The sequence below is a fragment of the Talpa occidentalis genome, unplaced genomic scaffold (genome assembly GCF_014898055.3).
Source record: "Talpa occidentalis isolate TD23 unplaced genomic scaffold, MPIMG_talOcc4v2.1 talOcc4.4, whole genome shotgun sequence".
NCBI lineage: Eukaryota > Metazoa > Chordata > Mammalia > Eulipotyphla > Talpidae > Talpa > Talpa occidentalis.
The window spans coordinates 39,495,095-39,520,642 of NW_023604295.1; the positions used below are offsets into that span (position 1 = coordinate 39,495,095).

A 25,548-nucleotide genomic window follows, 5' to 3' on the forward strand; every position below is an offset into this window, starting at 1 on the left:
TCAGTATTAAATGACAGGAAATCACCAAGGGAGGGATGGTATTTTATTCTCCAGACCATGATGCAGCTTTAACAGGAGTCTTGGACAGCTTAAGGAAGGCCTCGTGAAGTCTCAGATTCGGAGAAGGAGTAATGAAGGGCGAGGAGAAGCAGGAGGAGACTGGGTGGTGGAGCTCTTGCCTCCCCCTCCACCTCCTTGGAGGTGGAGCTGCTTTCTTGGCACCTGAAAACCAGGCTCAGAACCAAGCTTCTGGAGCTGGCTGCCCTGCTGCCCCCGCCTTGTGCCTGCTCAAGCTCCAGCTCTGTTGTCTCTGCTCTCTGCGCCCTGCACCTAGGGCTCCCCTGCTGGAGCCTCAATAGACACAGTGACCCTCACAGAGCCACAGCTCGACTTCAGGTTCCACTCTTGACTGGCGTTGTGTGTCAGTCCTGGGGAATCAGAACTCTGCCTGGAAGACAGCTGGACTGTCAGCCAGTGACACCGGGCCTCATCGCAGGCCAGCACCACTGTGCCCTCAGGGTTGCTGTAGGTGCACCTGCTCCAGGCTGCCTGTTGCTGGGCGGCCAGATCCCAGGCGCACCCTGGATCCCTGTTGTCCAACCCCGGGGCCTGGAAGCCCAAGCGGTCCCGGGTGACAGGGCAGACCAGTTGCTCCTCCTTCAGGGAAGGCACCACCTGGCCCTTCAGGAAGGCAGGGCCAGCACAGTAGGTCTGGGTGTTGAAGAACCGGTCGCTATACTGGTACAGCCAGTTGAAGAGGTAGGCCAGGTGGCAGTCACACTGCCAGGGGTTGCCAGACAGGTCAAGGTTGAACAGGTTGTAGTTGGTGTCCAAGATGCCCTCAGGGAGTGTGGTCAGGAGGTTCCTGGAAAGGCTGAGCAGCTCCAACTTGGACAGGTTCTCGAAGAGGGCAGGGTGCAAAGACGTCAGGTTGTTGCTGTCCAGGTAGAGCTTGGTCAACTTTTCCAGGTCTCTGAAGACCCCTACCGGCAGATGGGTGATGGCATTGTGCGAAAGTCTGAGGGAACTGAGGCTGGTCAGGTTGGTGAAGGCTCCCTCGGCGATGGTCTCCAGCTGGTTGTGGGACAGGGACAAATCTTGCAGGCCCAGAGTCTGGGCAAAGAGGCCAGTGGGCAGTACCCTAAGTGCATTCCCCTGCAGGCTCAGGAAAGTCAGGTGGCCCAAGGAGGAGAAGACAGAGAAAGGCAGGGACCGGATGGCATTCTGCTTCAGGCACAACTTCTCCAGGTGTAGAAGCTGCGAGAACACTTCCTGGGGCAGCTCCGAAATGGCGTTGCTGTCGAGGAAGAGTTCCCGCAGGTTGCCCAGTTTGCCAAACACTCCCTGGGGCAGGCTGGAGAGGGCGTTGTAGCTCAGTTTCAAGGTCTGCAGGTTGCCAAGCGGGTCAAACAGCTCCTTGGGGAGCTGGGCCAGGTGGTTCTGAGCCAGGTTAAGGGTCTTCAGAAGTCTCAGAGGCTGGAAGAGCCTGCCAGGCAGGGCCTGGAGCCGATTGCCCTGCAACTGGAGGGTCTCCAGGGCATTCATGTTGTGGAAGAGGTCTTCCGGCAGGGCCTCCAACATGTTGAAGTTGAGGGTGAACTTGGCCAGTGAGGTCAGGTTGGAGAAGATGGCGGCACTGAGGTTGGAAAATTCACTGCCGGTGATCTCCAGGTCTTTGAGCCTAGGCAGCCCCCCAAAGGCATCCAGCCCAAAGTGAAAAAGTGGGGTGTTGAGGAAGACCACCTTGGTCAGGTTAGGATTACCCTCAAAGGTCCTGGTTCCCACTGTGGTGAATGAGGTCTCTACGAAGACAATGCCCGTGGCGTGCGGCGGGATGTCACGGGGGATGGTGACCAAGGCCTTGTCGGAGCAGAACACCTCCCAGGTGAAGCAATCACAGCCCACAGGGCAGGACTGGGTGAGCCTGGCCAGAAGCAGGAGGCAGGCCCAGTGCAGCCAGGCTCCAGGCAGCATCTCCTAGACCCGAGTGGGAAAAGAAAGTGGGAGAGGAGCCTTTACCAAGGCAGCTAGTGTGACCAGAAACTAGACCAGCATCTAGAAGAGGGGTCTTTGTTCTGTCAGGAGGCCACCCATTTGGGGAACAGTTTATCATTTCAAGAGTTATTTTCTTTTTTTCTTTTTTTTTTTTTAAAGATTTATTTATTTATGCATACAAGAACTGGGGTATAGGCCAGAAGTATGGGAGGTTGAGAGGATTCACCAGAGACAGAGTGGGGAGCAGAACAGACAGAATGACAAAATACACTGCTGAGGGGAGCAGCGGGCGAGTCAGGAGAGGTCTGCTGCGCCATGTGGATCACCTCCGTGGCCAGGGATCGAACTCGTGCTGCAGTGGGTGGTGATAGCTTCATAGTGCTGAGACTAACCTCTTGTGCCAACAGGGAGGTCCCTCAGGAGTTATTTTCATACCACTTCGCAGGAGGCTTGCAAGGCCAATGGCTCTCTCCTCCAACAGCAAGGGTCACCTGGCCTGCCTATGGTCCCCCTGCACCTCAGCGCACTTCAGAGCCTAATTATGAGGAGGTCCTACATGTGCTCTTTGCATGTCTGTCTGTTCTTTGCATGTCTATGCAGGGACAAACCAAACTCTTGAGAAAAGGTCTGGCTCCCCCATACTGCTGCTAAATGCTCCCCTCTATCCCCACCATGAGGGCACCCATGGAATTTTCCATTTATTCATCCCAGGTGCAGTAATTGCGCATCAATAGCTTTATTCTTTAAATAAGGGAAGGGGACCAGGTTTTTAATTCATTAAACACTAATTTTTTTCATGTCAGCTTCCACCCACAGGTCATAAATTAGAAATGTAGCTTTTGTTTCTCACTCTTTCTTTTATGTTTGAAGCATTAACCAATATATTAAAAATTGAGAAACGTTACATTAAAAATTCTGATCTAGGGGCCGTGGGCTCACATTCCTACATGACAAGACCAGCTAGGGTTTACTAGCCCCACCCCATCAGAGGGTGTGCACCCCAGGTCACTGCTGCTCTCTCCAGCAACATCATTTCCATGGCTAGGAGTATTCAAGTACTGTGAATTCAAGCCCCAACTCCCATCATGTTCCCGCTGTGTGACCTTGGGCACATTACTTATCCAGCTGTGCTTCAAGTTCCTTATTTGTAAAACCTAGAAGGAAGGAAGGGAGGTAGAAAAAGAGGGAGGCAAAGGCCCTCATGCAACATTGCAACATAATCCTAGTTTTTCTCAATTCACCTGTCTTCAGTGAGAATTCACATGGAGATTTCCCCAAAGCCCTTTGCTGGCTGCCTCTCTGCTGCCCTCTGCTGGTTGCCTTTTCCATGGCCTGATTCTGGCTGGCGCCAAAGGGCACCCACTGTGTGCAAAAGTCTTCAAGCAAACACGGTGCTTACAACCGTCCCCTGTACCCTCCCCTCATTCAGATATTCAATATTTCTCCGTTTTTCCAGAATTTTCTTTTCTTAATCAATAGAAAGCCACAATTTCTCCCTGAGAAAGTGCATACCTCTCCCTTGAGAGTCCTCTGATGCTCACACAGATGCTGAGTAAGCTATAAGGTGCAGGCTGTGGATTTTACATGAAGGTTGGGAAGGGCTAAACAAGTGACTGATCTGCCTGCCCCAGGACACGACAGGGAAAGGAACACGCCTCAGTCAAGTATGTGCCTCCAGGTTCTGGGACCCTGGGAAAAGGAGATTTCATATTCTTTCTCATGAGTTGTTTGCAGAGGCTACAGATAAAGCCAGCGTGCCCTGGCTGGAGAGGGATGAGGTAGACATCGCCCCACCCACACCTGCCACCTGGGCTGCCCTGAGGGCTGCCCTTGCCCCCCCCCCCCCCCCCCCCGCACAAAACCCTGAACGGTTTTGACAAGAGCCTTTCCTGACAGCCTCCCCTGTTCCTTCCTCTCAGCCCTGGCAGAGTCCTCCTGAATGTCAAGCTCCTGGCTGTCCCTTTTTGAGAAGACAGGAGCGTGCTCACAGCTCTGTGCTCAGCTTCCAGCATCATGTTGACTTATGTGGCTCAGTTCTAGCTGCTGAACTGACCCCTCAGGGCTGGAGTCAGCAACCTGGCAGGCAGAGCCATGCTTCTGGAATTGCTCAAGCCTGGAGTAAATGACCACCAGACAGGCTGTGAGAGCAGCCTCAAGTCCTCCCTCCCCCAGAGGGGAGCCATTCTTATTTATAACAAGCCATAATGTCACCCACACACCCATCCCTTCCTTAATAACCACTTTTACTCTTGGTTTTCAAAGGGCCAGAGAACATTGGATCACATACACTGGACATAAGGCTCTGAAGGCTGCCTGGCGGGATCCTCACAGAAAGAGTGAGCAAAGAACCCTTCTCCATCCTCCTGCCCCCTGCTCCAGGGTGTCTGCAGGGGGTACTGTGGGCATAACCCAGGTGCTTTTCCAGATCCCTCCTGCTAAAGTGGGAGGTGCCCATGAAAGGAAAGCTAAAGCTCCCTGGAGACAGTGTGCTTCACCCACTGAGACAAGCTGAGGCCTCCTCTCCTGCTTGCCTGTGCCTCTAACAGTGGGTAACTTCTAATCCACTGTTGTTAAGAAATAATGTGCTTAGCACTATTTACTACAGGCAAAACCTGGAAACAGCCCAAATGCCCAAAAACAGATGACTGGATCAAGAAGATGTGGCATATATATACTATATACACAATGGAATATTATTCAGCAATTAAAAAAGATAAACTCATGCCTCGCAGCAATGTGGATGGAACTAGAAGGAATTATGCTCAGTGAAATAAGTCAGAAAGAAAAATAAAAATATCAGATGGTTTCACTTACATCAGGAATATAAGGGAACCAAATAAGACATCACTGTAAAAAAATAATAACAGTACAAAACACAACAAAGCAAAAATGGACAATTATAAATCAGAGACATCCTGCAGGGGAGGAGGAGGGAGAAGGATCAGAGGGAGGCAAGGAGGAGCACAGGGGGGCTGTGGTGATGGTGCCCGGGTGCATTGGGGAAGGAAACTTTCCTTCCCCAATGCACCCGAGGTGAAGAGGGGACTACACCCGAAGGGGTGGGGGGGACGCAAATATTGTTTAAAAATGAACAATGATGTAAAAAATAAAAAAAATTAATATTAAAAAAACAAACAAATAAATAAAATTTAATTTTCAGTTAAATAAAAAAAATTGTAAACAAACAAAAAAAAAGAAATACTGTGCTTTAGAAGTTTCTAACAAAAGTCACCCAATTGATGCATAGAAAATACAGAAAACCAAGCAAGTGCAGACAAATCAAATTCTGGTTGGGTGATGGCAGGTGGAGGGTGAGGGGGACACTAGTGGCTGAGTGGAGGGTGGCCACAAAGCTCTGTAATTTCCAGTAAATCTGGATATTCCCAGAACAGGGAAACTGCCCAAGCTACAGCAACTGCCCCAAGAGCACATGGCTAAGAAGGGAGAACCACTGGCTGAATATAAGCAAGGTGCTTGCAGCCACCCCTCACGGTAAGGCAGTGCATGGGGTGGGTGGCAGGCCCGCTCCTCACATTTGTGCCCATACGCAAGGGAACCTCACCGCCTATCTCTCCCTGCTTCCCCCACCTAACTGTCGTGTAGTGTGAATGGAGACCCCACCCACAGCTCCCCCTGTACCTCAGAGGGTTTGTGCTTCTGTGACATGATCAATCTCAGGAAGATGGACCTAGGGGAGGGGTGACCATCCACACAGCCCACGGGTCTTTGGTCTTGCAAACTTCTCCTCCCTTGGGAAGGAGGAGGCAAAGCCAGAAGAGGGCCTCTAAAGTACAGGGCAAGACTCCTCTTGCCCCAGTCTATTGGGGCTGGAGCAAGCAGGAATAATACTCAGAGGATAATAATAATTATTTCCAGTTGATCCACATTCAGCCCAAGTCTCATTCTCCCACGCTGAGTTTGTGTTCTGGAGTCAGACATCAGGTTCAAATCCTATCTCCATCCCTTTTTAGCTGTGTGGCCTTCACTGAAATACTTACTCTCTGTGCTTCAATTTTCCTGGCTTCAAAATGGTGAGCTGCAATATTACCTCCCAGGGGGTTGCTGCAGGGACTCTGTGAGAGAACAGTTGGCCAGTGCTCAGCCTGAGCTTCGCACAGAGTGAGCGTTAGCAAGATCAGGGTGATCCTGAGTTCAGGTCAGCCCAGCTCTTTTCTGAAGTAGTTAGAGATTGTAGAGGTTATCCCACCACCTCTCGTGGACCAGCGAGATGCCTCTCTACAGCATCTTTTTCTAGTTCTTTCCTCCCAAGCAAGGGAAATGTGTCCTTGGCTAAGTGGAGCAGATTCAGATGGCTCAGGCCAGGACGTCCGGGATGTGGACCCCTCCTGGCCCACCCTCAAGAGCAGGATCTCTGGGGTGGTCTGGACTGGGAAAGTGCCCCTCGGCATTGTGGAGGCTGGCACCAGGGGGCCAGGGGGGCAGCAGTCAGAAGAAGGAAATGCTGCTTCATTTATGCAGAGACTGGCACATGCCTACAAAAATGTTCCATGTTCTCAGCAAGTCAAGGAAATTTGACTTTTTTTTTGGTTAATTGTTGCAAATGTACTCTTTCCTCTTCTCACATTTCTTCTGCATTAGTACATTTCTGTGTGCGCCACAAACCTGCTTATCATCTACCATGGAACTAACCCTCACTTCTCCCAGAGTGATGGAGCCAGTACCCAGACCCAGCGCCCCAGGCACTGCTGTTTCAATCAGACTTGTCCACACCAGCATCTGCCTTGTCGCCAGCACTGGATTCTGTCACCACCACCCCACCCCCGGGCCCCAGCACAACTAGGAGCGGGAAGAGGGACTTCCAAGTTTCGTCTGGAGCCCCTGATTGCCTCATCCAAGTCCCCAGGGAAGACCTGCTGTTCCCTGCACCCCATCTTCTTTCCTTTTGACCTGGGGAAACAAACCAGGTAACTGAGACCAGCAGACCTGGGCTGGGCTCCTGCTTCTTCCTCTCTCTGCCGGAGCCCCCAAACCTGCTGTCCCAGACAGTGAAGGAAACTCTCAGAGTCTCCATTTCTGCATTTGCAAATTGAGACTAGTGATGAAATACTACCCAAATCACAGCGTCATTCAGGTTATCATGGCAATTCAGTGCAATCACTAGCATGGACTTCTTTCTGATATTGTGAGATAATAAGAAATGTGTATGTATACGTTCCCTGAACAAAGCATCCAAGCCTTGGGCTTTCCTGAGTGGTGAGAGTGAGAGGAGTGTCTTTTGTTATTTACGATAACAAATCCTTCCTGTCAAAGACTCTGAGTTTGTTGTGGACCCCGATAGCTTCAAGATAGAGGCTAGTGTTAGAGGACCTGACCATGTGATTCTGCCCAGTCCACCCATTGCCAAAAGCCAATGGCTGGCTCAATCATGCCTGGACCCCGATAGCTTCAAGATAGAGGCTAGTGTTAGAGGACCTGACCATGTGATTCTGCCCAGTCCACCCATTGCCAAAAGCCAACGGCTGGCTCAATCATGCCTGCAGAATGGAACCTCCAGAAAACACAAAAATGATGGGTGGCAGAGCTCCTCTGTTGGGGACACCATCTGCGTGCCAGGAGGGTGCTGCAACCCAAACTCCTCGGGGGACAAAAGTTCCTGCATGGGGGACCCTTCCCGACCTTCTATCTCTTCAGCTGGCTATTCATCTGTCTCTCCTACAGCATCCTCAGTAATAAATTGGCACTCTCAAGCAGTGTTTCCCTGAGTTCTGGGAGTTGTTATAGGAGATCATTGAACCTGAGGAGAGGGAACCTCCAGTCAGAGTCAAGTAGGACGGAGGGTGGTGATGGACGTCTGGACGTGCTGCTGGGTTCTGCCTTTGGGCTGAACCTGTAAGCTGTGTCATCTACACTAATTTCAGATAGCTAGTGTCAGAATCGAATTGACTTGTACAACATCCAGTTGGTGTCTGCAGAGAACTGGAGAATTTGGGGAGGTGAAAGACTCATACTTTTTGGTCATAGTGTGTAACTAGAAGCAGATCATAGTAGGAAGCTTGTGGCATCAGAAACAATCTAAATACCCAATTTGATGGATTGGTTAAATGAAGTCTCCCTATTTAATGAAAATGTTCTCTAAGGTCTCTAAAATTATATAGTAGATATATGTTTTAATGGAAAGAAAGCATTCCATATTTTTAATGAAATATATGGGATCCCCAAATGCTAAGTTCCCATTTTTAAAGTATATTTGTGCATAGAAAACAACAGATTATATACAAGGTATTTGCAGTGGTTAGCTCTGAAAATAGAATTATGGATAATTTTAATTTTTCCCTTTGCTTAATTATGTATTTTTATGGTTTTTTTTAAAGATTTATTTATTTATTTATATAAGCACTGGGTACAGTCAGAAGCACAGGAGGGTGAAAGAATTCACCAGAGCCAGAGCAGGGAGCAGAGCAGGCAGAAGGACCGAAGCACACTGCTGAGGGGAGCAGCTGGCGGCAGGAGAGGTCTGCGCGCCATGTGGGACCCTCCTCCGGTGGCCGGGGAGCAGCCGGGGATCCAACCGGCACTGCAGAGGCTGCAGGCAGCTTTGCAACCCAGCGCTCAACCGCTGCGCCACCGGGGAGGCCCTATTTTTATGGTTTTAAAATAATAAACAGGTATCACTTTGTATAATGCTAAATGTTATTATAAAACTAAGATGATCATATGTAGCATGCAGCCCATTTCCAGGCACATAACCAGGGCTCCCTTGATTTCTCTCCTGCCTTGCAATTACATTGCACAGACTTTAGAAGCTTGTCTATCACCTGCCGTAGTATTCTTGAAGAAGAGACAGCTACCATTCGGAAATAAGAGATTATGAACTGGGTAGTGTCCTTTCATCAAACGCTCCCTACCGATCCCCCTCCAGCCCTTCCTTACTCTGTTGCTTCCACTTTAGAATGCCAGTGCCACCTTTCCCTGTTGCTACGTGGCCCCATTAACTCTATCCTCCCTGGCCTCAATTCCCCCAGGAAGTCCTCCTTGATTGCCTCTCCTACAGCCCCCACAGGTCACTCATGTCCTCCTTTGACCATTTAGGTCCTCTGTTCTGTGAATACTATGGAATGTGGACTTGACTGTGAGCCCACGGGGCACCTGCATCAGGGCAGGGCACAGAAAAGCTACCCAGGCCCTATGTGCTGAATTGAGCCGAATGTTTTGGGGCTCTTGTGTGTCATCCTCTGTACCCTGCCTCATGGAGTGAGGAAGCTTGGGCCCTACTGGCACTGTGATTGAGCTCAAATTCTGACATGGCTCCCTATTAGCTGTGTGGTCTCTGGCGAGTCACTTCACGCCTCTCAGCTTCAGTATCCCCAGATGTGATTATAACCGCATCCCTTAGGGTTAAAATTAGTACTCCACTGCATGGTAAATAGACTAAATCAGATAATAAATATAAAACTCTTAGTACAGTGGCTGGTAAATGATTAATATTGATCAACAAAAAGTCGCTATATACAAGTTTTATTCCTACAGTGACTATACACTTTATCATGTAAATCAAGACATTTCTGGGGATAACAGGATAGCGATTAGTGATTATGTGAGTTTTGAGTATTTACCCAAAAAAATGCAAAAACACTAATTCCAAAAGATATATGAGCCTCCGTGTTCACTGCAGCACTGTTTACAACAGCCAAGAACTGGAATCAATCTAAGTGCACGCATGCTGAGTGGATAAAGGAAGATGTGGGGTGTAGACACAGTGGAATCCTGCTCGGTTATATGCATATACATGCATAGCTATAAGATGAAATCCTGTCCTATGCAACGTCAAGGATGGAACTAGTGGGTGTTACTAAATGAAATCAGACAGATGGAGAAAGGTAAACACAGTATGATTCCACTCGCATGTGGTATATAGGGAAAACAAAGAGATGAGCTAAATAAAACAAAAATAAACTTTTGAACTCTAAAACCAATCAGTGGTTACCAGAAGGAAAGAAGGGGGAAAAGGGGGTAACCAGGAAAAAAGGGAACAATGGTATGGGGAAGAATAGAATTAGACTTTCAGAGGTGAACTAAATGTAGCATATACACAGGTTGATTCTCAACAACAAACTTGTATAAATTGAAACTTATATAATGTTATAATGCAATGTTACTTCAATTTCAAAACTAGGAAAAAATCATGAGAGGTGACAAGCATAAGTGAGGGCAGAACCAGGCAAACCCAGACATGTGGTCACCTACTTATCCGCACCATTCACTGTGAGTCCCTGAACACAAGGCCCAGGTCCCTTCATCTCAGAACCCCTCCGGCCTTCTCCCAGGCTGGCTGATAATTTAGGGCTTCTCCTCCCAGGGCGGGAAAGGGATAGGTAGCCTGCCTTGAGCTGGAGACAAACTGACAGCTGGGGGCAGCAGCTAGCTGCCCTCCTGCTCTCTAGTCACGACCCCAGGCCAACCTCCTCTCCTAGCTCCACAGACCCAGGGGCTCTCTAGTGACCCCAGGAGACCTACCGTTAGGTGCTGAACTGGATGGGCTGCCCTGGATCTTCCTCGGGAGTAGAAGGGCATCTGGCTCACTCTGTGGTCAGTGTGAGCTCCGCCCCAGCACTGATCAAAGTTCCAGGTAGCGGTTCCTCCCCTCACGTGGCCTGGCATTCCCGGAATGTCACCAGGGTCATGGGACAAAAGGAGAAAATCTGGGGCAAGGCCTCTGAAGATAACAAAATGACCCCGAACTACTCCCACAGACAAAATCTGTGATGTGGCCAAATTCCAGCGGGGGTCATGAACTTGGCACTTTAGGGCCCTAGAAAGTTCCCAATAGGTTGCCCCAGAGGTAAGGCTTGGGATTAGCAGTACATAATGGCACCCCTTCTTGTAAAAGTTCAGGCTGGTTCCCAGGAACCCAAGTTTCCAGGGCAGCCAGCCATCAGCATCTGCTTGGCTTTCTCCAAGGGTTGTGGGTTTGTTCTTTTGTTGCATTTGCTTTTCTAATGAACTTTCTAAGCCTTTTCTGAGTTAAAAGGGGGAACAGTTATTGGGAAGTGAACTTTGGCCCAATCTGAAAAACACTGCTTTTCAGCGATCTGAGGATGAAATAAGTTGCTTAGGGAGGGAGTGATTTTCCTGTCTGCAGGTGTTCAACCATGGGTACAAAACCAAGCGAACTCTTTTCCTCGTTATCCAGAATTCCAGAAATCTGTCTGAGTGGAAGGGTCAGTGGATAGGGAAGGACACTGAGGCTTTCCTTGGTCATCATAGGGACCAGCTCTTCAAGATAGTGAACATGCCACTGACTCCTATTCTGACCCAGACTCCTGGGACAGGCTCATATCTGACAGAAAGGATCTAAGAGCTTAGGGACCCAAGCAAATATTTTTGGAAGCCCTTTGCTGGCCATAGCAGTGGGTCAAAGAACAGGAGAGGGCCTTGCTGGTGGCCTAGGGCTTAAGTCTCAGCACTATCACTGCTAAGACCTGAGTTTCATCCCCGGCCAGGGAGTAACCCACATGGCGCAGCAGAGCTCTCCTGTCTGGCCTGCTGCACCCCTCAGCAGTGTATTTCTCCCCCCACACCTCTGGCCCACACCCTAATTCTTCTATGAAGAAAAAAAAGGAACAGCAGAGAAAATCAGCCCTCTCTCAAGCCCTGGACCTTGGCCAGCAGCTGTGGCAGCTCCAGGAGCCTGAGACTGAAAGAACCAGAGGGACACTTGGACACAGGGAGGGTGTCAGCTTCACTCAGAGGGTGACTCTGAGAGCTGTAACTCACCAGGCCTGGCGCTAAGCACTGAAAGGAGTGCAAAGGTATGCAGGGTAGTCCTCCCACCCAGAGCCTCGATGGGATACAGGCATGTACATGTGTGAATATGTGCATGCATGTGCATGTATTGAATGCCTGCACGTTAGATGAATGCTGAGCGAGCTTCAATGTCTTTCTGATGACATAGATGAAACTCCAACCAGGGATTCTGAAGGCCTAATTGTAGTGCAAGCTCAGCCTCTAGGTGACTTTGGGAAATTCATTTCTTGACTTGACCTCACTTTCTTCATCTATAAAGAGGATTGAGCCTATTCTCAAGGACCCTTCCAGCACACTAACCTCTAAATGTATTATTTCTTATTTGATGCCCATTCATTTTCCAAAGTTCTTTTTCCAGCTCAGAATCTACTTTCTTTGAGATGCTATCTTGGTGAGACTTGCACGCAGGTAACAATTGTAGAATCAACAGGTGTGGTATCCCTTAACCAAGATGTTCACAGAGAGCACAAGTATCCTGTGTATACCATTTATTGTTGATTCTGTACACCAAACTTGTTACAAGCAGCATCCAGCAAAGACAGAACCCCAACCCTGCCCACCAGGGCTCACACTCTATAAAACCCTGGGGGGCCCTAGAATACTCTAAATGCACTACCAAGCACCTGGGGCTATTTGTAATGATTCTCTATGCAAGGCAAATTTGAACTACTTCTGGAAAACAGCGTGAAGGCAACAGGTCAGTGAAAATATCTCTCTTTGGGGAAGAGAGGCCTCAGGCTGGGAGATTAGCCTGGGGAAGCATCCTTTCACCCTCTCTGAATCACTGCCACTACTTCCTCCCCAAAACCACCACTGCCCCACCCAACACCCCTTTTAATTCCAACTGTGGGTCCTGTGAGCTGGATTTTCTAAAGGTGGGGATCCATCCACCCCTGTTTCCCACCCAAGTGATCCAGTTACCCCTAGCTGATGACCCTCCATAAACTTCCTGGACTTGGAGATATCTTGCTTCCACTCTACAGCGACATTCAAAAGGCTGTGGAAATGGTTTGGTTGCCCAAGAAGTATTCTACAACTGTGTTGTGCCTCTAAATTCTAAAAAGGAGGAACAATATCCACACCAAAGCCAACAACTTCATGAGTGGAGCCTATTTCCTTTAACGGATGGATGAGTTTAATTTTTTCCTGCCTTCTGCAAATCTTTTGATTCTCACAGTCCCGGTGGCAAAGACTTTGTGGGGGAGTGGGAGAGAGGCTTCCATTTTCTTCCTTTAATGACGAAAGCCCAAGACGGCCCCAAGAGGCCTTGTACAAAGCTGAAAAGAGAAGGAATACACACCGCCTGTGGAATAATGTTGCCGCAGAACAAGTGGCTTCAGGCCTGCTCACTGGGGATAATGGCAGGACTTGTGCACAGGGCGTTGTGAGGGTTAACAAGAGGATGCCTGGCAGGAGCTTGAGGGAGCACCTATGCACAAGAAGCATGTCTGGAAAAGAGTGGTTCTACTTTAATTATCTTTAATTATCTTCCCCCCAACAACTCAAATGGAGATGCAGGTGTTGACAAGGTGACCTGGGAGCCAGTGAGCAGAGGGAAAGCAAAGTGAATTCTGGACCCAGCCTCAACTTTGGGTGCCCAAGTGGCTCATGCCAGTCCTGTTGGAAAGGAAACTCCACTCAGCTTCTCCAGCAGTTCCCTGACCAAATAATATGATTCACCTACTGAGGAACAGGGAATCAGATGGTTCCATCCAATCTACTCTGATGAGAGAAGAGAATAAATAGGTAAGCTCAGAAGGCCAAGGCCTACCACCCCCCGAGGGCTGCTCCTGATGGGGTAAGGGGGTGGGTGTCATCTGAGGCCTCTGGCCAGTCTTTGTTCTGGAGACATGTTCATATCCTAGGCCTGAAAGGAAGGTACTCCAATGTGATGACCAACGCCAGAAAGACCTGAGGCTCTGGGTTCAGATTGTCAGGGCACACAGAATGAGGAGGACTCCTCCCTCACCTGTCTGCCATCTTGAGTGCAGTGTTCTCTTGCACAATGAGATGCTGGTGCCAGGTTCCAAGGGGCACCTTGAGGAATGCAGTGCCACCCATGTCTCCTGTCTGGAGGAGAGCAGGCCTCAGGATCAGTATGCCAGGCCACCATGCAGTGTTGTCCATGCGCCAAGCACTGGGTTCACTTTCTTTTGGGCCCTGGCAAGTCTTGATGCGCATCTACCGGTTACTACAAATATTTCTAAAACACTTTGGACACCCAGATTTATCTCGGTGAGATGATGTCATTTCTCCCAGGTGCCCTGGGCCAGAGTAAAAAGCTATAGAATGCACTAATTCTTACACATCTTCCTAGACCCTTTGTGCAGGGGACTGGAAGGGAGATCTGCTCATCCTGTCAGCAGCATGCTGCCAAGGCCCCTTGGGAGTGCTTACTTGTCTTGTGGGGCAGAGGGACTGAATAACAGCCAGTCAGGATTGATGGGAGATTTCTAGATCCTTATAGCATTGACTGCAGCTCTTTCCAGGAGTAGATATCAAATCCCCATTTCACTACTTTTAACTGCTAAACTGGTAGGTCAGTTATCCAGAGGAAGGCAAGCACGTCACATGTGTAATTTCTTTCCCAGTGTGACATTATATGTGCCACAGGAAGGGTGGTGAGGGCATGTGATCATGTGACTGTACCTCAAGTTGGAGACCAAACAACTCAACTCATAACCAGACCGCAGACAGGAGAAACTCCAGAAAGTCCGCAGATGCACGACCTGCTAGTCCCCTGCTGTGGAAATTCTGTGTTTGAAATTCTGAAGCTCAGTTGCCAGCTGGCTGTAATGTTGATTGAGTTTTACCATGACATTAGAGGGATTGTGGCATCCATTACACTTGGCTGTTCAATTAAAGGATCTCATCTCTGAACTATTTCACTTCCCCCAAAGGGAGAGTGAAAATTAAAAACAGTTATAGGCATATCATGCCCATAAAAGGCCCAGGCAGAAGGGCCTCCAATGGGCAGCAGGCAGCATGCTGGCAGGGGGGTGTGGTTGTGTGGGCTGTTGTAGCCCAGTTGCTTCTGCCCCGGCCAGCCTGGGGGCCTCTCCCGGTCTGGGGATTTAATAAAAGCTCCTGTCCAGGCCAGCGTGTACCCTCATATTCTCCACCCATGGCAGCTGGGCCTTTGCAAGTGCTGGTTGGGGCGGGGAGCGGTGAGACACCCATCCTGGCTCATGGGAAGCCAGGCCCCAGTTTAGTTCATGTCACCTCCACAAGTGCTGGTCTTGTCCAGTGAAAGCCTGGAGTGGAGGATACCAGTGCTATCCCTTTTCTTGATCTGGATGCTGATGACGCGGGAGTGTACAGTTTGTGACGACCCGTCAACCCACACATTGGCACGCTCCCCCTTTTCTGTATGTATGTTGTTCTTCAGTAAAACGTTAAAAGAGAAAAAGCCCAGGGGTGAACACAAGGCCCCTGGGTGCCAGGTTGCTTTCTCTATCTGGTACCAATAAGGTGATTTTAAAGGTTTTTAGGGGTCAGGACTTCTATATTATTTTATTCCTTTAAGGGTTAAATTTTTCAAGGTAACATTTCTGTCTGGAAGTATCCTCTGAAAGGTTGGATTTGCATGGTGCCTTTCTTTGTTTTCCAGACAAAAGTCACAAGGGACACGGTGCTGACGGCTCTGACTCCAGGCAGGCACCGAGGAGTGTCGTGTTCCTTCACTTTCACAGCACCTAGAAAACCAGGATGCTGGGCACCTCTTAAGAAACCAGTTCAGTGGTCTGAAGCCTTCTTTAAGGGAGAGAACTCACCCTGCCTTCAGGAGCAGAAAATCAAGGAGAGACGTTTCATTTGAGGGAACACAAACAAAAGGAGCAAAAGAGGGTTTATCAACGTACATAATACTTGAAAGAGGGACTGTCCCTGTGGAGAACTATTCCCACAAAGTGGGCAGGCATTGTGATAACTGAGTCTACGGAGGCCAGCAGGAGGGCAGGCTGGGGCAGGTTGTTCTGGGAGGAGTGCTGGTGAGGCTTCGGAGGAGGGGCTTTCTGCGAGAAGCTCCGGGATACAAATGAGAACCCCAGAAGGCTTTGCCATGATCTGTAGGCCCTCCCTGGTGGGAAGAAAGTCCCATACGACCTACTTCTCCTGGAGACAGGAGAACAAGGCAGGTCAGGGAAAGGTGGGACCCCTATCTCTCAGGACCCACAGAGTGGGATCAGGGGATGACTCTGTGCACCCGGAGGTGAAGGCTGACCGATGAAATTCCCAGCTCCTCTGTGGCCCCTCTTTCCCCCAGCCCTGCCTTCAGCTGCCTCTTTAGCACTCATTGGGTGCTTTCATCTGCATCAGGACTGCGTGGCTCCTCTTCTTGCAGCAGCAACAGCAGATGCAGGCAGCCAGGGAGCAGGCCAGGGCAATGACGCCAATGACAATGGCAGCGATGGCCAGCCCACTCTGGGCCCGGGTCATGCCCCACTTGCCTCGGTCATCGATGTTCTCAACAGTGGTCATGTCTGTGTAGTCATCCATGGTGGTGAATTCAGTGGTGGAGGAGGTGGTGTCAGGGTAGCTTGATGTTCCTGGGTACTGTGGCGTTTCCGAGTAGGCGGGCCCCTCGGGTGACATGGGACTCTGGGCACTAGGGACTTGGACATTGACATTGATGATGATGAGGGACTGGCCTCGGACATTGGCTGGGCTGAAACATACCGGGAGTGTGTCCGTCCCCAACTTGAGCTTGTTGACCAGGAGCCAGTTGCGCAGCGGGAGGATGTCTGAGTCACACCTCCAGGGGTTGTCATAGAGCCGCAGCTCACACAGGTTCCCCAAGTGATCGAAGATGCCCATAGGCAGGTTCTCTAGCTGGTTATTCTGCAGCTGGATGGTCATGAGGCCATTGACATTGGCAAAGATGTTCCCCGGGAGCTGTCTGAGGCGGTTGTTCTGTAGGGAGATGTTCTGCAGGTTGGCTAACACACGGAAGACATTGGCATCCAGCTCCTGCAGGGCGTTGGTATGGAGGGACAGCTCCCGAAGCTCTATCAGCCCATTGAAGGCCCCCGGGGAGATGTGGTTGATCTGGTTGCGGCTGAGGATCAGGACCTGCAACTGGGGGAGGTTGCTGAAGACATTGTCAGGTAGAGAAGTGATGTGGTTGTCATAGAGCCAGAGCTCACGCAGGTTGTGCATGGGCCCGAAGATCCCTGGGGAGAGCTCCTTCAGGGAATTCCCAAAGAGTGTGAGGCGGTTGAGCTGGGGCAGCTGCATGAAGATGCCAGGGGGCAACTGGGAGATCTGGTTGTTGGACAGATAGAGCCTCTGGAGGTTACGGTTGTTGTGGAAGAGGCCAGGGGAGAGCATACCAATCTGGTTCTGCTGAAGGGCCAGCTCCTGGAGGTTGCCAAGCCCATCGAAAGTGCCCATGGGGATGTCCGAGAGTCTGTTCTCATAGAGCCGGAGCACCTGGAGGTTGCCCAGGCGCTGGAAGACCCTGGGGGAGAGGTGGGTGAGGCTATTCTTGCCGAGATTGAGCTTGGTGAGGCCCACCAAGTGGTCGAAGACACCATCAGGGACATACTCCAGGTGGTTGCCGTGCAGCTGCAGCTCCTTGAGGTTGCCACACTGGGAGAAGTGCGCCGGCTGGATCTGCACTAGCTGGTTGCTGGACAGGAGAAGTGACTCCAGGTTGTCTAGGCCCTGGAAGAGGCCAATAGGCAGAACCTGAAGCTTGTTATTGGCAAGACTGAGGTAACGCAGGGAGCCCAGGTTGCGGAAGGCACCAGGCATGATGTGGGACAGTTCATTCTTCTCGATCCTCAGGGCAATGAGGGCTGAGATGTTGAGGAATGGGGACTCGTTGAGTTCAGTGATGTGTGTGTTGAGAATCTGCAGGCTCATGGCGTTCCAGGGCAGAGGGGTAGGCACTGCCACGATGCGTGCCCCATTGCACTCCACCTGGGAGGACCTGGAGCAGGTACACTCGCTAGGGCAGCCATAGTAGGCTAGCCCTGCACTCAAGGCCTGGCAGCCCACCAGCAAAAGGAGATAATGTTTCAATGGCATGGCCTCTGCAAGGGGAGAAAGCACACATGAGTCAAGGTCACCTCACTCATGATGCAGCTGTTTGTAAGCCAACATCAACATTCAATGCCAAATACTGCCTGCCTTTAAGCTCATCGCAACATACCCAACGTATGTTACCTGTGGTCTGCTCCAGCAGGCTTCCTCTCCATCCCTCATGCCTTCCTACTTCCATGCCTTTGCCCAAGCAGCTGCCCCGACCTGGCGTGCTCTCATCCTCATCCAAATCTTTTCCATACCTCCAAGTCTAATGTAAATGCAATCACTTCTAGGAAGCTTTCCCAGGTTCCGTGAGTCAGCATTAATTGCTCTCCCATGTGGGTGGTCTTCCCAAGCTCCATGATGGCACAGGCCACAACTTAGGGCATTTCTTGTGTTCCTGTTCTTTGTCTCCTTCACTAGCCAATAAGCCTTTCAAGGGCAGGGATATCTGTCTTTCATCCTCTATCCTTAAGGCAGGAACAGTATTTTATTCACCTCTATATAGAGTAAACTCAGAGCACCTGAACTTTCTGGTCCAACATGGCCTCCTTAGAAAGAACTGAGAGGAAATGAGAACAAATAAATAGGGCCTGAAACTGGCCGGAGGGTGGGGGAGAGGTGCTGAGGCCACACTTGGCAGCCTTCCAGGAGAAGCAGCAGCTCGCACAGGCAAGAGCACTCTGGTGATCCAGTGGGAAAAAACTGCAGAGGAGCTCAGCTTTTTCCTCCTGAGCCCCACCCTGCCCCGCCCTGTCCCAACACCACTATCACCAACCTGCCCCTTTGGGAAGCATTTCACTTGTGCCCATCCAGGTTAAACACAACCAGCTTTCCAACAAGAGGAAATCATCATCTCCACCACTTCCTGTCTTGCTGGAAAGAGGTACAGAGGCTCAGCTGATGCCTGGGATCTGCCTCTGGGTCCTTGTCCCAGCAGCCACAAAGAAACATTGAGTGATCTTGGGCCTCCCTGGTGGCACAGGGATTAAGTCTCAGCGTTGTCATCACTATAGCCTGAGTTCAAACCCTGGCCAGGGAGCTAACCCACCTGGCATAGCAGACCTCGCCTGTCTTACCCGCTGCTCCCCTCAGCTGTGTATTTCAGTTAATCTGCCTGTTCTGCTCCCCACTCTGTCTCTGATGAATCATCTCACCCTCCCGTACCTCTGGCTTACACCCAGTTCTTATATGCATAAATAAATAAAATAAATATTAAAAAAAAGAATGTGAAGGCAGGAAACATGGAGACTGGTCCCTACACAAACATTTAAGGACCACTAACTAGCTATTTGACCTTGAGTGAAGCTTGAGGCCTCCAAGCTCAGCTTCCTCATCTATTAAATCAGTATGCTAATTTCCGCCTCCCCCACCCCCTGCCCCCAGGTTGTTGTGAGGAGCACACTAGGGATGGGTGTGCGGGCACCCCACGCAGTACTGTGCAAATGGCTGTTCCAATTTCATCCACATCATGGGCTTTATAGACTCAGAGCAGAAAGGCCTCACAGTGCTTCTAACCTTGGCACTCTTAGTTTAGGCACTAAGGACTTCTGTGACTTCCACCTGAGGTTCATCAGGGTTAAGAACAGCTCGACATACATTGCCATCATTTTATGAGGCTGGGAAGGAAGGAGGGAAATTGAGGCTCAGAGCTTAAAACCTCCATCTCCAGATTACTGGGAGAATTCTTTGAGTGTTCATACAGCACTTCCCCTTTAAATGAGCAAAAATCCTGAGTCACAGGAAGGAATTTCAAATTATACATGTCAAGCACAAACTGGCTGTGTGGAGAAGATATTTCTCTGGCCCCTTTGTCTCCTCAACCCATGGAGTCCTGAATCTAGCCCATGCCTCAGAATAATCCAGGCATCCCAACCTGGCCTCAGCTCAATACACCCTTCTCCTGCTTCCCCAAAAGTTTACTCTGAGGACAGAAGCCAAATTCATCTTCACCCAGCCAGACCTTGACAGTTCACTTATTCACAGTCCATCCAAGGCCGACCTGCTATACTGTTGCAATAAGGACTTGACTAAGTGTGCAGAACAGGAAAGAAAAGAAAGGAAGAATAACTTGGCCAATGGACTCTAGACACAAACAAATGGGACCAGATTAAGCTATGGACACATCTAAAAGAATAAACTTGTATAGACAAATGTCAGCTCCAGAATCTGAAAGCAGAACACTAAATGCTTAAACAGGAGGCACAGAAAAAAGTGACTCAACATCTACGCCAGGAGAAATATATAGGGCTTTTAATTGATGGTAACAAGAAAGAAGACAGCTTGCAAAAGCTAATGTGACCTCAGATTGCATTAATAAAAGTATGAGTGCAGAACAAAGGAGGGGATGGTCTTACACAGCCCTGATCAGGCCACACCTATAGTGCTGTGCCCAGTTCTGCCCTGAAATTCAAGAAGGAAATGACAATTGCTCTCTTAAAGACTTTCTAGAGAAGGATGAGACAGAAGGAAATATCTGAAACTCCACTGAAGAGACTGTGGATGAACAACCAGAAGAAGAGATGCAAGAAGCCCACAAGTACTTTTCTTCTATACAGGAAGAGTTGCCCTGGAATTAAAAAAAAAAAAAAGGCACCTTTACTCAGAGTGGCTCCAGAGCTCAATACTAGTGGGCAGAAGCTATGGGATAGCAGATTCCAGTTCACCCCCAAAGAGACCTTGTTCAAGTCAGCATGGACTGCCTCAGAGAAGTAGTAAACTCCCCATCATTGCAAGTGTTTGACTGGAAGCTGAGCAACTACTTGGCAAGGAAGCTGGAGAGAAGATTCTCACACATAGCAGGATATGGCCTAGATGGCAGCTGATGTCCTATTCACCTCCCAAGACTTTAAGATTCTAAGTTTGAATCCCAAAGCAAGGAGATGACATCCATTTGACAGACCTGTGCTCCCAGGGTTGCATGGACAGGTGTGGGAGTTTGCCCATTCCGTAGCATGTGTGTGTGGGGGAGAGACTGACCCCCTGGACTGCCTTACCAAAGGTGAAGCTCTAAATTCCCCTAGGGACATCCCAGCTTGCACTGCCATGCCTGGCATGCTTCAAAATGGCCCCACACCCAAGCATCAGAGTTTAAATAAGAACCCATAGCCTGGGCAGATGGGTTCTAATTTGCCCATGTGTAAATGAGGGTGTGAGGCGAGGCACCCTCTGAGGACCCATCTTATACCGTCTCTCATCCTCCGCAGTTGAGGAGGGGGCTTCAAGTCAGCCCCAGGGAGGGTACCCTGAGGCTTGGGAAGAGGAGGGCAAAGATAATTCTCTTATGGGAACAGAGCCATTGTTGTTTAAAGTAGGCCATACTCAGCTTGACAAAAATTTCAGGAATTTGCAGATTTTTCTTTTTATAAATCCTCATGTCTGCAGAGCCCACCCCGGCACCACATGCAGTGGTTTCCTGTTTTCCAGCACTTGTTACTGCCACAGCTGGCACCACCTACTCCAAAGGCCCTCCAGAAAGTCCACCTCAAACCAGCTGCGGAGCCCTCAGGGCAGGGCGGAGTTACCCAGCAGACCTGGGAGTAGGGCCCTTGTATCTCAGCAGTCTTCTCAGACAGAGGCTCAGCAGCCTGCAGCCCTCAGGAGCCCAGCACAGTGCAGCCTAATAGCCCACGCTGCCCGGTGCTGCTTGGCAGCTGTGACAAATGCCAGTTAAAGATCCACAAAGCTACCCTAATTACACCCTCCTCCCCAGGTGACCAATCATGTCCTCAGCCACTGCAGTCACTTGGTCCAGCTCCTGTCCTAGGAGGTGCCGCTTGGCGACAGTGCTGGCCTGGAAAGTCAGTGAGACCAGGAGACAGACAGAAGGACAGACAGCTCACCTGGACACCCAATGGCATCCCTTCCCAGGAGCAGAAGCGCTGGGACCGGCACTCTGGGGGTCTCTTAGCAAGAGCAGCCTATGATTCACAAGCAAACACATAATTTGCCTCAAAGCCCTGGGCTTTGTTGGTTGGAGGGTTGGGACTTTTTTGGTTTAATAACATCATTCACATTCACATTCCCTAAATACGATGTTCCCGAGATGCCTTCTTATTTAAATGCCACAGAGCAAAGCTTTTGGAAGGAGCCTAGAGACTGACGCATAAATCTGGTCTTGACACTAAGATGGACCTGAATTTAGGTAAATTCTCCAGGCCTCAGCTCCTTCCTATAAGGACTCCCAAAGGCCCTTGATAACTCTGACATCTTTTGAGGGGGGACAAAAAGAGAGGCCTGAAGCCTCCCTAACCCATTCCCTTCACCTGCTCTTCATGAGAAGGCATGCCAAAGCACCAGCAATGCCACCTGGCTTGGCCCCACCTTCATACCAAGATTTGAGAAACATCTGCCCACCTTTTCAGGCCCACCTTGTTTCAGAGTTTTCCAAGCAGAATCCCACTGGTTAATCAGTGCACATTGTCAATAGCATTTCATGGAGTCTGGGTGTTGACAGGGGCCCTAGGGAACTGGTGGTCCTGGCCCTCCCAGCACACCTGGGGAAACTGAGGCCCAGAGAAATTTCCCTCCCTACCCTGTGGCTTTCCCCTCAGAGGTCTCCCTAAGCATGGCCTCAGTGAGATGCTTCCCTGGTCAGTCTGAAGGGTCCTGAGGGAAATGCCAGACTTGAAGTTGTAAGTTGTTGAGGGGTTTTTCCCTCCACATACACACACACGCACCCCTAAGCCAGTGTCAGATTCAACCAAGCTTCTCTTCAGTGCTCAGCCCAACAGCCCTGAAGTTGCCATCTGGCTGAAAGGCTCAGTGTGTACAGACATCTCATTCTTACTAAATAGGGGAACCTCCCCCTTCCCAGCGCAGGACATAAAAATTGCCTGGAAGTACCTGGGAAGCTTGCTGACAGAGCTGACCTCATAGCGTGGTTACTGTGAGGATTAAGTGAGTTAATAGACGTAAAGCACTTAGTCTTCGCACAAAATAAGCACCCAATAAATTTTAGTTGTAATTACTGTTCCTCATGCTATTGAGTAAAATCGGGATCTCCGGAGGCTCCACCCACAGACACCCTGGTCCCTAGGTCTGGGGTGCCCAGGACCCTGCATGTTTAACCAGTTCCCCAAGTGACTCCGCTGCAGGTGTCCACAAGCCGCACTCAGCAGCACTTGAGCCTAAATGGCTGGGACCCCTCTCCTGAGCTGCATGACTCACAGCTCAGACCACCAGCGTGCTCCGGCTCCTTGATAGACATTCCCTCTAGTGGTCCTTTCTGCATCTCTGTCAGAAATCTGGGTGTGTGCGAAGCTGAACCCAGGAGTAGATGCTGCTTCCTGAGGCAGTGCTTAGACTGAGCCCAGGGCATCAAAGGTGCCAGGGCCTGGTAAGACCATCTGGTCAAACCATCTGGTGATTTTGTGGATAGGAAAATTAGGGACCCACAGGAAGGAAGGGACTTGACCAAAGGTCATCGGTCTATTGAAGATTCCCGACACCTAGATCAGTGTTCTCCCTAATCACAATGCTTGGCGAACCCCTGAACTTTATCACTAGTCTTCCGTATCTTATTACCCGTGTGTCTGGCATGCCTAGGATGGGGGGACGAGGTGGCTTTGCTCCCTCTGATGCTCTTGAGTGGTGTGGAGGAGTGGAGGAGAAGAGCGAAAAGAGAAAGTAAAAGTGGAGGGGGTGATCCTGTAATCTCATCACATGGCCCCATTCAAGGCTTTGCCAAACCCAAAGCACCCCAGAGCCCAAGATAAGACCAGGCACACCCTCAGCTCCTGCCTCACTCAAGGTTGTTGACCCCCATCTCTAGTGCCTTTCAAATCCAAATTATTGTTCATTTGTTTTTTAAAAGTTAGTAAGAAAAAGCCAATTCTTTCCAGCCCCCGGGTTAAGGGAGGTAGAACTTGGTTTCTTGCAGAGGTCAAAGCAGGGCTATAATTAGCCTGGCAAAAGTAGCAGGAGATACTGACAAATTTATCAACAGAGCAAGGAGAAGCTCCCCCATGAGGTTCCGATTAAAACAGCCATGGTCTATAGCCCCTTCACAGGGTAACAAGTAGGGGCCCCAAATGAAATAGACATGGATCAGCCTCTCATCGAAACATTTCAGGCAGTTTCCAAATCCTGGGTCCCAAAGGAGGGAGTGAAACCAGAAGTTGCAGTCGATCTTTCGTGGTCAGGATTCAGAGAAGCAAATTGCTATGTGTAATCACAGCCTCGGGAGTGTTTGCAGGCAGAACCAAGTTGGTACAGGAGAGAAGTCTCCTGTCGCTATTTATTTCTCCACATCTGGATCCACTCCTACCTGCTCCCCATCGCTGCCTCTATTTAGTGAGCAAGCCCAGATACAGTCCCCCTGCTCTGGAACAGCCTTCCATACATGCAGCTCTGTTCAGAACCCTCCCCCCAGCCCTGCCCACCCTCACATGCCTGTCTCAACACTGTGGAGCCTGCTGGTGACTCAAGACCACAGACAATTGGGTCTGTCTAGTCCTGAATGTGCCCCAGATGTTCAAGTGATGCAGAATAAAAGGAAAGTCTCCATTAGAGAATTCCTGAATTATGGAGACAGTGGCACCAGTGCATCTGAGAGCTACCTGATATAGAGAGATACAATCCCAGACAATCCTCCAGCACCTGCAGTCTGAGTGATAGATTTGACCCTGGAGGTAAAATGTCTCACTCTCAGGTGCAGGTGAGAAGCTGCAGAAAAGACCTGGGTTTCTATAGCTGATAACTTGGCCCTGCTCCTGCTCTACATTTGAGCAGAGATACTAGTAAAGGTAAGACAGTCACAGTTTTGAAATCATACCACCCTCAGCACAAATCCACCTCTGGCTGGCAAGAGAGGAGAGCTGCCAGAACAGGGTCACCTAAGCCACACACAAACTTGGAAGCCAGAACAATTCTAAGTCCACAACTGCAGTCCAAATAGGAAATCCAAGCCTATTCTGCTGGAGTTGCTTATGTAACAGATTAAGTCCACAAAAGAGGGTCTTTCCCTGGGAAAGCCCTCAAGAAGGAAGATCTCATTGGTCCTGGACAGACCCAAATGCAGGACAGGTCACAGGTCACCACGGTGTCAGGAAAGATACATGGGGTCCTAAAAAGAGAGCCTTAAAAAAAAAGAAAAAGAAAGAAAGAAATGCTTCCTCCAATGGAGCCAGTATCCAGGATGAGCTAAACTTGATGGGTAATGGGTATGATAGTTTAGTCAAACTTCAACGCATCCTGTCCATCCAAAATATCTTCTCAGCCCCTGGGACTGACATCATGGGATGGTAAAGGCAAGTAGAGCAGGACCTGCAGAGAGGGGCTAGGGACCCAGGCGCCATGGGCCATGCCTTCCAGCGCAGGCTCCAGCTAGCAATGTCCGGAGTGCATCCCCAGCCCTGCCCCTTTTGGAGTCTCTCTCCAAGGAACAGGGTTAGCAAAAGGCCAGATGGGGCAGAGATGGGGAGATGGCCGGCTGGGACCTTGTGGTGTCCGCAGGAGGGAAGGAGGAGGGAGGGGCCGGGCTGCCTACTTACCAGCAGCCACCAACTTACCCGCTGTGGACCAGAGGGAGCCGTAGAAGAGGACTAGAGCTCACGGCTGCAGCATGAGTGCCGCTCGCCCTGCCCTCCTCCCGGTATTTAAGCGATCCCGGCCGTGAGTCACCGCAGGGGGCAGTGTCGCCAGGGCGGCGGGGAGGGACGACAGCCGCCACTGAAGCCCCAGCAAAGCAACAGGGTGACTGGGAGCTCCGCCGCCGAAGGGGCTTTCTTAACACAGACACGCACATTTTCCTCTTTTCTA

General features: G+C 50.1%; 2 protein-coding genes across 2 annotated transcripts; both read right to left on the reverse strand.

The window, feature by feature from the left end:
• Positions 1 to 330: 330 nt before the first annotated feature.
• Positions 331 to 1,974, reverse strand: CPN2 (carboxypeptidase N subunit 2). The gene has a single exon (XM_037524559.1). It carries the CDS (start codon positions 1,972 to 1,974, stop codon positions 331 to 333), a length of 1,644 nt encoding a protein of 547 aa, XP_037380456.1.
• Positions 1,975 to 12,585: 10,611 nt separating this feature from the next.
• Positions 12,586 to 25,331, reverse strand: LRRC15 (leucine rich repeat containing 15). The gene is made up of 2 exons (XM_037525303.1): positions 25,299 to 25,331; positions 12,586 to 17,795 (listed from the first exon to the last, which is right to left on the reverse strand). Exon 2 carries the CDS (start codon positions 17,788 to 17,790, stop codon positions 16,045 to 16,047), a length of 1,746 nt encoding a protein of 581 aa, XP_037381200.1. The 5' UTR covers positions 17,791 to 17,795; positions 25,299 to 25,331; the 3' UTR covers positions 12,586 to 16,044.
• Positions 25,332 to 25,548: the final 217 nt, after the last annotated feature.